The following is a 10283-nucleotide window of genomic DNA, read 5'->3' as shown; positions in this document are numbered from 1 at the left end:
TCATTCATCAGAAATAGTTATCTACCTCAACTTGATAAATAATTCCACTTCCTGAACAATTTTACCTTTTATTAACCAAGGCATCAATCATTAAAAGAAACACCTAACCCTTCTTCTTACCTTCATAATACATTAACCCCACTCTCTCCAACTCCCCATCTCACCAATATAACATCTCTTCATACTCTAACTCTCAGTTCAATTTCACCAAAATCCTTAAATTTTTATCGCTATACATTACAACTATTTTTATCTACCACCTCCTCGTTCCTATACAAATAATTTCCATCGACTAAAATTTACAACAACCACATCCTCTTCTTCCACCATACTCCCCACCTCACCTCACACAACGTCATATACACACTTCTTTCACTCACCACCACGCTACACCTCCAATTTACTGCAATCATCATCATCTATCTCCCTCTATTCACTACTTAAAAGTCAATCCGCCTAACAATAAAATAACATTTAACTAACCGACCAAACATCGTCCATACCCTCCCATTCCTTCGGTAACTACGTATCCTCGGTCAAAAGTCCCCAGCCCAATCGCAATTATGGTAGAACGTGACTTCCTACTCACATCCTTCCTCAACAACCGTAACAGTCCTTCTGTCGCCTTCATACTATCCAATACAATACCCGTATGTAATACTTCATCACGAGCCTGTGCGAACACCGTGGACCACACCATTTGCCCTGTGTAGATGTGTGGGGTTTGTTTTGTTTGCAATTTACCCATGGATTGTAAGTTTTCAAGATCTGAACCTAAGCTGCTAGTACTTTTTTTCTTTTTTAATAGTCAAACATAAGAGGATTGTAGGTAATGGCATTTAACATCTGTACAGGGGTGGTGAGGGAGATTTGACTGAATCTCTTAGAAATGTAAGAGGAATATATTTAGCTGCCTAGTGGGCAGAGTAACAAAGTGTGACATCCATTGCTTGTTGCCTCAGCTATTTTTGACAATTTTACAGTGTTGGTGCTGGGACCTCCTAGATGCAGATCGGTGTTGAGATGCAAGTAGTACGTTTCACACAAAGTGTGTGTGATCCACTTCAGCTCGGTGGTTGGTGACAGATAAGGAACAAGTGACCAGAGCTGTGGTAGTTCAACCCACCACAAGAGCAAAGGAATTTTATTCAGTGTTGCTCCTTTTGTTTGTTCTTAGTTGGAAAAGAAAACTGAGACAAGAGAGGCTGTTGCAACTCTTTATCAGGAGTGTTAGGTTTATCCCATCTAGGATGTCTCCTTGTTGGTGCTGGAGGAGCATTGCACAAGCAAGTCATGCATTTTGATCTGGGACACTGAGGACAGACATTCTAAGATGCTGAAACTGCAACAGTTGTCTCACTGGAGTAATATTTTTCTTAGGAACACAAAAGAACAACAGATATTTGTCCTTCCCTCTCTGAAGATAGGAAGACACTCATTAGAGCCAGCTACACTAATAATTTTTGGACACTAAGTAACTGTGAGAAGAGATCTTCATCACTTCTTTTAGCAGCTGATATGTATCTTGGTCAAGTCTTTTTTTATCAGAATGATAATAATGACCATAAAACTGCTAACATTTCTCCCAGTTCGTGGAGCTGTATTTTCTTTTCATTATCACATTAGTGTAAAACCTTGTAAAAGCAGCAGACGTGAAGTAAAAGAAAGTGTATGTGTAATAGCAAAGATTAAGATTTCCTAAACCAGCTGATACTTTTGCTTTCTTCTCCCCCCACCCCTAAAATTCAGACTGTTGTATCAAGTGTCTGGTTATACTTGGAAATGTAAAGGAGAACTTTCTGTTATTCATTGACTCTTCATTCCTATTCATTCTCTTTCCCTAAGGATTTTCGTAACTGCTCAGCACAGGTCTTACCCCACTCAGCTCAAAACTGAAAGCGTCTCCATGGATGGCTCTTCCGTTCATAGCAATAGCGTGAGGTCTCAGTTTCAGGCCAAGAATTGTAACCTTGTTGTACTTCAGAGTGTCAGCCCCTTGGTAACCATTTTTAACTATTTCTGTCTTCAGGTTTCCCTGGAAAAAGCCACAGAGAAAATGTTATAAACACAATAACTCTTTAGAAGTAACTTAAAGCATACTGTTCCTGTTGTGGTCTCATCTTTTCAATGAACATATTGAATGTCTTTCTGTGTAGACGTTAAAGTCTGAGATATTAAAGGAAAAATAAGAATCACCAACTTTCACATATGAAAGCTTTCAGGTATGATTATAAACTAACAAAGTAAGAAACAAAATAGCATTTACAGCATTCATTTAGAATCTTTTTTGGACATTATTTTCTGCTTATCATCAATACAAATTTGGTTCTTGCATTTACAGGGTACAGGCATATGGAAAGCCAAAATACAGAGATTCAATTAGCGACCTTAAGGCAGATTTAATTAACATCCACAAGTAACTGCTTTAAACCATTACCATCTTCCACAAACATCAGCTGCTAGGTATTTTGTCTCTATTCTACATCCCATGTCTCCACAGCTCCTGCTAGAAATCTCTGTTATATATGTCCTAGATTTAAGAACACTGAAGAACCACCACAGAGCTTTGTTGCTTGTACTTTTTATTTACTAAATATCCTGTATTTATGGGTGTACCAAGAGGACATACAAAGTCATTAAACAAATCCTTTTGAGCCACCAGCACCAGTAATTTCCCATACAAACAATGAAGAGGTATCATTGTATTTGTTATGTGATCAAAGTTGTTAAGGAAATAAGAATTAATTACACTGCTCAGGAAATGATGAACTAATATGCAATCATGATTTTTAAAAAATATGCCAAGGAGAAACCCATGGTGGAACCTTTTGCATAAATTATCTTACATTGTTTCAACAGTACATGGTAGGAGGGGAGCAGCAGCTTGATCACAATATTCGTAACTTACGGCTGTGCTTCAACTGTTTTTTTCAGGCATCAGCACTAAAAATAAGAGCTAAACCCCATCATACTGATTTAAACTGCCTAGATAAGGAATGTTTGCTATCGTGGAGCAAATGGAGAGAGGCCTCTAAAAGCCTCTGAAGAATTTGCTAGGGTACTTACATATAGTATCTCGTTGGCAGAGCTCTAGCATAAAGGGAGGTTTAGTGTAGAGAGACCATCTCCCTGTGGTGATTTGTTGCTGTCTCAGGTGTAGCTAAGCAGGAGAGCTATTTAGAGGTGGCCACAGTAAACTCAAGTGGGAGATGAACTCAGCGATTACAATGTATCAATAAATAAGGTTGTACTGAGGCCCTGATCCAAGACTCTGCAGCAGATACCATTGTCCCTCTGACCAAGGTCTAGAACTGAAGGTCTTGAGGAGACAGGGAGGTGATGGTCCAGGGAATGAGTGACCATTTACTCTTTAAGCATTTAGTAGTTAAAATAATTGCCTAGGAAGGTCCTGAGTTCTTGTCTGAAAAGCTCTGACCAGAAGCTAGGACTTCCTTCTGCACTTCTGAGTACCAGAGTTGTGATTTTCCTGTCTTATTGTCCTCTCAGAAGCTCCCATTTCCTTGGTCAAGCCTTCCTGCCACCATCCCTTGAGTGCAGTCTGGACTCGCTTTGTACAGTTGAAGCACATCTGCCTTGTCTGCCGCCTCTGGGGATTAAGGCAGAGTTTGTCTCTCCCCACTCATCCCTGAAGTACAGCATATCTTACACATCTGGCTCAAGTTTTTTACTAGACTGGCAAGTTTAGCATATGTGTCACTGCAGCTTAGGTCACTTTGCCATTCTGCATGCTGAGATGGAGGTGTCAAGTGAATTAAAATACCAGTTGCAGTAAGGCAGTAGCAGAGAGCAGGCAGCTTGAATCTTTTTCTGAGATTTAAGTACTTGCACGAGTCCTAAATCCTGCATTGTACTTCTGGGTTGTTTAAATGAAAATATAAATGAAAGGGTCTAATCCTGTAGTTTTGTGTTGGGTTCAGAGTAAATGCTGTGATGTCAGACCTTACTGGTAAATCTCTTAGGGAACAAAATTTGTGTGTTCCCCGAAAACTAGGTATGATTAAATTATTCATCCACAATTTTAAAAATTAATATAGAAATATGCAACATATACCAAGACTTTCATACACTTCTCATACCTTTGCAATTTTGCTATTTGAGATAGATTGCTTTCTTTATAATAAACACATAATAAAAAAAATCAACATTAGAGATATTGGAAAGCAGATAGGGACTTCAGTCATGGATTTTCAGGCAGAAATCAAATATGAGCAATCTAATTTGCACAAATCAGAATGTAATATAAAACTTGATATTGTTTTTCTGTAGCCTTGCTGCAATAAATTATCATACACAGGCTACAGAAATTTGAAATTTTTCTTTCTTTTTGCTGTTGAAATATACTTTTTTTTTAAGGGTAATTTTTTTTCTTGGTGTATCAAACAGAAGATAAATTAAAAATTAAATTTAAAGTCTAGACATGTGGTATTAGTTCCAGAAAAATATCTCACAACTATACAAGACTGCATAATAAAATCCATTTCTTACCCTGGCTTGCCTTTGGCTCCTGGAAGATGTATGTTCTATGAGAAGTATCACAATAAGGGTTAACACAATTTTATCTTTTGACCATTTTCTGTAGATTACTTTGGGGCTTTTAGGAGTACACAGTGTGAAAGTCACAGAATCAGAATAATTTCAGATCATCAAGCCCAACCATGAACCTAAAACTGCCAAGTCCACCACTAAACCATGTGCCTACACACCACATCTATACATCTTTTAAATACCTCCAGAGATACTGACTCGACCACTTCCCTGGGCATCTTGTTCCAATGCTTGACAACCCTTTCTAATGTCTAATCTAAACTGCCCCTGTCTCAGCTGGAGGTCATTTCCTCTTGTTCTATCACTTGTTGCTTTAGAGAAGAGACCAACATCCATCTTGATATATCCTCCTTTCACATGCTTGTAAAAAGTGGTAAGGTCCCTTTCAGACTCCTTTTCTCCAGACTGAACAACCCCAGTTCCCTCAGCTGCTCCCCACAGGCCTTACTGTCTAGACCTTCATCAGCTTTGTTGCCCTTCTTTGGACATACTCCAGCACCTCAATCTCTTTCTCGTAGTGAAGGTCTCAAAACTGAACACAGTATTCATGTATAGCCTCACTAGTGCCGAACGTGCTGGCCACACTCTTTCTCATACAAACCAGGAGGCTGTCTGCCTTCTTGGCTACTTGGGCATGCTACTGGCTCATGTTTAGTTGCCTGTCATCCAAAACCATGCCACAGTCTATGTACAATATCCTATTTCTTAACAAATGCTGGAATTGTAGACCTGTATAGATTATTGAAGTCAGTTAAGGTCTTTTACAATAGCTCCCACAACTTCCTATCATATACTTTCATGAGCTTCTAGTAGATTTATATAATTTTTCTCTGTTATAGCCTAGACCATTGAGTTTTTCTGTTGAGCTTTCTCATGACATGTCTGTACAGGATTGAGTGCTGTATGAAAGGCATTAGCGCACTGACCCCGAGCTAATCTATTCCCGTGCTGCATAGAGCATCTGATCAGCACAGGGGGTTGCCAGTAGCATGCTGAATCACTCTGTGGGAGACCAACCATGGGAGCAATCTCTGTGCTATCAGGCAAGGAAATGCGAGCTACAGAAGCGAGACCTCATAATTCTCTGGGCCACAAAATAAAAAAAATTCAAGTGATCAAAGTTTAAAAGCTGCTGAGATATCCTGAAGAGAGGAACATAGCACTTTTCCACCCATCAGACTGAAAGTGTTCACAGGTGGAAGACAAGGAAAAGGTCTCTCATCCACAGAGCTGCAATTCAAGGAAAAAAAAATCTGAGCTGAAAAAGTGCATTTTCAGATTCATCTCACAGCAGGGACAGTAATGATGTGTCACTATGATACTCAATGAAGCAAACACAGAGCCGCAGCATCATAGCTGGACTGTTTGCAGCTGCCTTCAGGTAGTTTACCAGGTTTAAAGGCTGAGCTGTAAGGAAATAAGCTTTTCAGAGAACAGTTAGGTGTCAGCACCTTACAATGGCTGGACTAAAATACAGCTACCTATATGTTTGTAGGTACCTTGTATGTTGCTACTTACTTTGCTGAATGTATATTTAGCCAAGAAGTAGTTCTCCTTTTCAATAGTATCTGTCAAAACACAGAGCAATGAGGATTGTTATGAAAACAGGGAGAACAATCCATAAAACACCGATTGTAGCATGTGACTAAAATCAGGCTAATGTGAGTTGTGAGCTTTTTAATATCTTCCTCTAGTTTCTTGGGGTGATCTCAGGGGGACACAACATGAGTTATTGCCCTCTTTAGCATACCAGCTGTTCCCAGTGTCACACCTTTCTGACTTCAAGAGCAATCTTCTTTTCAGCTCTGTAATGTTCAACTTAAGGTCAGTTCTCCAGCTATTTCTAGCAGGAGTCCTTGCCATTATACTGCTGAAAAGGCATCCTGATGAGAATTCTAAATACAGACAGTGCTTCACAGTGGGGGACCAGACTTACCAATTGAATCACCATCATCCCAGAAGAGAGAGCCAGAAGCTTCTCCTTGTTCATCCAGGGCAATAATCAGCCCAAATGCGTTCAGGCGGCTGTTGAAATACACATTGAAAAGTGTCAGTACAGACTTGTGAACACTGTCCCTTCCAAATTATTTAACAAAAGCTTCTGAACACAAACAACTCCAATTTTAAGGTTACCAAGAAGGCCATGACAGAAGAATGACAACCATGTTCACCAGAAGGACTCCTGAAATGATGGTGAAAACTTTACCTTGCCTTGTCCCACTGAAGTGCTCATGTGGGCAATGTTCCCTCTCTTTAGTGGCCTTAGTGGATGATAAACAGGCAGCCTGCAAGGTCTCCAGTGCTGCTTTACTGTGGTTTTAATTGGCTGCTGCACAGTGCTCCCCATTCACAATATCTTCTGAGCGTGGTTCAGAGTGGTGTATTACCCACTGGCATAGGGAAATAATTTTCCTCAAAAGAGATTTGAGCTTTTCCACCCTGCCAATGGCATTTGATAAATTCATCCAAAGAGAAGAGTTTTGCATTTCCCTTTGTATATGCTTTCTCTGGATGACTGGCAGCAGGTCAGCATGACAGTAAGAGGTGCAAAAGCTTTTCTGAGCATAACCACAGAGACAGGAGCAGGTTTCAGTTGTGCAACTGATGATGTGAGTTGTCTCTAGGGTGACTTCTCATAATGCAATGGAGCAATCAGTGGGATACAAGTACTGTGCTTATGGCCTGGAATGCAGTAAGAAGCTGCAGATAGCCTCTCTTCTCCATTTTCTTTTAATTGTTTTTATGGCTGGATGTGGGTCTGACTCACACTATGGTTGTTTGGTGACAGATGTAGCTAACATTACCTCTTAGTAGTGGTTGTGGCTGGTGCCTGTTGTGGCAGGATGTAGCCTCCACGGATGAAGAGAGGGATCTTGTTCAATGGTGCAGCTACAGTAGCATAGTTCTTCTTCCAGGTACTAGGAACTTTAAGACCCTACCAGAAAAATTGATGCAGTTAATAAAATGTGAATCCAAGCACTGTACATCATGACCATATATCACTGAAAGAGAGGCCAAGAGGTACATTTTCATCTCAATTACATCAGTCAAATTCCAAACAAACAAAAAAAAAGGATTTCAGGGATATTACTTCAGTTTATTTTTTAACATAAAAGAGGATCTAGCTCCTGCAGTTATGCATATGCATGAGAGAGAAGCATCATGAATGAAAGACAGCAAATCGTCTTTAAAAATGGTATCATTATTCCATATGCTGTGAAAAAACCACAACTCTCATCAAGACACTGAGCAAAAAGCAAAAGAAACTTTTGCATCCTCTTTTCATGCATATGGAGCCTGTCAAATTTTGGTTTAAGGTAAGTGATTCATAATCATTTGGGAACATAAGCTGTAGATTTTCTTCTCTTTAAAGGACAAGTCTTCCCCTTTCAAAAAGTAATTACAGCATTCAATGCATGAAATTCGTACGTGCAGACAATCAGCATTAGGTTTTCTGCATCATTCCTCTCTGGTTGAATGCCTCAAAAACAGGTGTCAGCAATGCTTATGTACAGGAGGCTTTGCTCTTTTGCTCTGTAAATGATAATTATGGTTAGTACCCAACCTTGGGTTTGGATAAACACATGTGTATGGCAAGTATGTGTCAAATGCTGAGAGCTGAGCTTTGTTCATGTCAGAGGCATGCCTTGCAGGCAGCACAAGAGACACCAGGGCTGCTGTCCCTGTGCCCAGTCCAGCAAGGGGGGCTCAGAGTGAACCACAAGAAAAGTTGAATGCAATGCTCAACCTTGTAGTGCTATAGTTTCATGCAAAGAGAAAAGGGAAAGGGTTGGATGAACATCTGCCTGGTGACACCACTGGCCAATGGTGAAAATGAACAAATGTCTTTAAGAATAAGTCTGAGTTTCCTCAGAGAGCATTTCTGTCCTGTTCACTCATCTGCATGCATCATTCATCATAGTTAACAGCAGCCTGGTACTCCTGGACTCACACTTCTGAAAGCTCTTAGCATCAGCCTAACTACTTCTGCTGAAGCAAACATTGGTCTTACCTTGCAGACTGCAAGATAAGTTAGGTTGAAATGGAGCACTGTTGGAAATGCAGTACTGGGGACAGTGTTCAAAAGGGCAAAACTTGTGGTTCCTGAAACTAGAAGAGGCTGGCATTTTCCACATAGCAGATTGTTCTGCATCTCTTGGAAGCACCTTTTGAAGAGGAGCCTAACCCTGCTCTCTAAATATGCCTCCTGCCAAAATTGTGCAAAACTGCATGCACAAAATGTTTTGCAGCATGTTTTCAGAGTGACTTGGGTTTCTGTCTCCATTTCTATACCAGGAAGCGTATCAGTACAAGAATCAAAACATGCAGTAAGTTTTGGGGAGCAGAAGGAAACCTTAAGAGTTTCATAAATTTCTAGGCTGCTCTTGAAAATTCAGTTTGCTGTGGCTTAGAGCTTTGCAAACCAAAAATAGAAAATAAAATGCTACTGAAAACTGTATAATTTACTCTCACATCTACTAGCCTGGTGCAGACTTTTTGTGCTCTGCTTTTCTTAAACACAGATGCTGAGGTAAAAATACTGCTGAACATTGCTGAAAGTTATTTTGCTGCAATAGTATAATTCAAAATAATGTAAAAAATGTATGAAAATTAATCTTAAAAATACATACAGTATAGTAGTCAAACCATGTTGCATCAGGGAAGTATATATCCACAGATCTTGCTCCCTGTAATGGATATAAAATGATTAAAATATTTTTCCTTTTTGCATTTCTGATATTACATTAGCTTTATTATATTTGCACATGGAGAGATGTATGCTGAATATTCTAATAACATCAGATCTTGGATATTATGGCTGAGTTATTATCATAACAGTGCACTAGGGTTGGCTAATCTATAACACTAAACAGATGAGCCTGTCCCATTTGGGGGTGGGGGGTGTTTACTGCCAATCTGCAGGATGACTCAATGTGATATGATTATTTTGTTCTAGTACATAGCTCTATGTCTTGCAAATGTAACTGGCCATGTTGTGTTCCTCTAACATCTGAGTAACCCCAGTAAGGTCTACAGCAGCCTTTACAAGGCAGGACTTCACATCTGACATCTGGAATGGGGGGGATATCACAGCTCAGTGCCTCTTTCACCATCCTGTTGCAGAAGCAGGCAGAGAGTAATGTCTAGCAAGGAGAATACACAGATACTTGTCTTCTTGGCAACAATTTAAAGTTGCAGGAAAATAAGAAGTAACTTGTTGCTAATTGCGCAATTGCTGTACTTCGTTTTGCAGCATCTCTTGTACCGTATTGTTGCAAGGATACTGTTGGATGAAATCCAACTCTTAAGTTTGAATCAAAACATACTTCCTTTTTTTATCAAAATTTGCTTATTCTCACAGGTTAATTTTGACTCTTAATGCCTGCCCCTTTGCAGAATTACAATTTATCACTAAGATCTACCCTAGGGAGCAGGAGACATTTTATATATATCTATAAAAATCAATAAAAGGAGTAAGAAATAACTGATATATTGAAGTATGTAAATCTCACATTAGAATACAAGCAATGCTAAACTGGAAATTCATCTTGCCATTCAACCTGTCTCCCACAGTGGGCAGCATAGTTGTTTCAGGCAAAGTGTCCTAGTGCTGCAGTGAGGATGGTCAGGGTAGTTTGATCTGTCTATTCAGACCTTACTAGCTGTTCAACAAATAAAAGTAGGCTTAATCTATGAAGTGCCTTGAAAACTTGAAG

General features: G+C 39.6%; 1 protein-coding gene across 1 annotated transcript in view; it reads right to left on the bottom strand.

Moving 5' to 3' along the window:
* Window positions 1-478: 478 nt before the first annotated feature.
* Window positions 479-10283, bottom strand: part of LOC128981258 (maltase-glucoamylase-like) — a 54138-nt gene continuing 44333 nt past the window's right edge. Inside the window, exons 17-21 of the mRNA XM_054399970.1 lie at window positions 7371-7501; window positions 6503-6591; window positions 6085-6134; window positions 1877-2035; window positions 479-673 (exon numbers count right to left, since the gene is read on the bottom strand). Of these exons, the coding sequence (XP_054255945.1) occupies window positions 479-673; window positions 1877-2035; window positions 6085-6134; window positions 6503-6591; window positions 7371-7501 (624 nt within the window). The remainder of the gene's footprint in view (window positions 674-1876; window positions 2036-6084; window positions 6135-6502; window positions 6592-7370; window positions 7502-10283) is intronic.

Source organism: Indicator indicator, chromosome 3 (assembly GCF_027791375.1).
Source record: "Indicator indicator isolate 239-I01 chromosome 3, UM_Iind_1.1, whole genome shotgun sequence".
NCBI classification, from domain to species: Eukaryota; Metazoa; Chordata; class Aves; order Piciformes; family Indicatoridae; genus Indicator; species Indicator indicator.
Note: the sequence above shows the minus strand (reverse complement) of the source record. Positions and strands in the feature narration are given on the sequence as shown.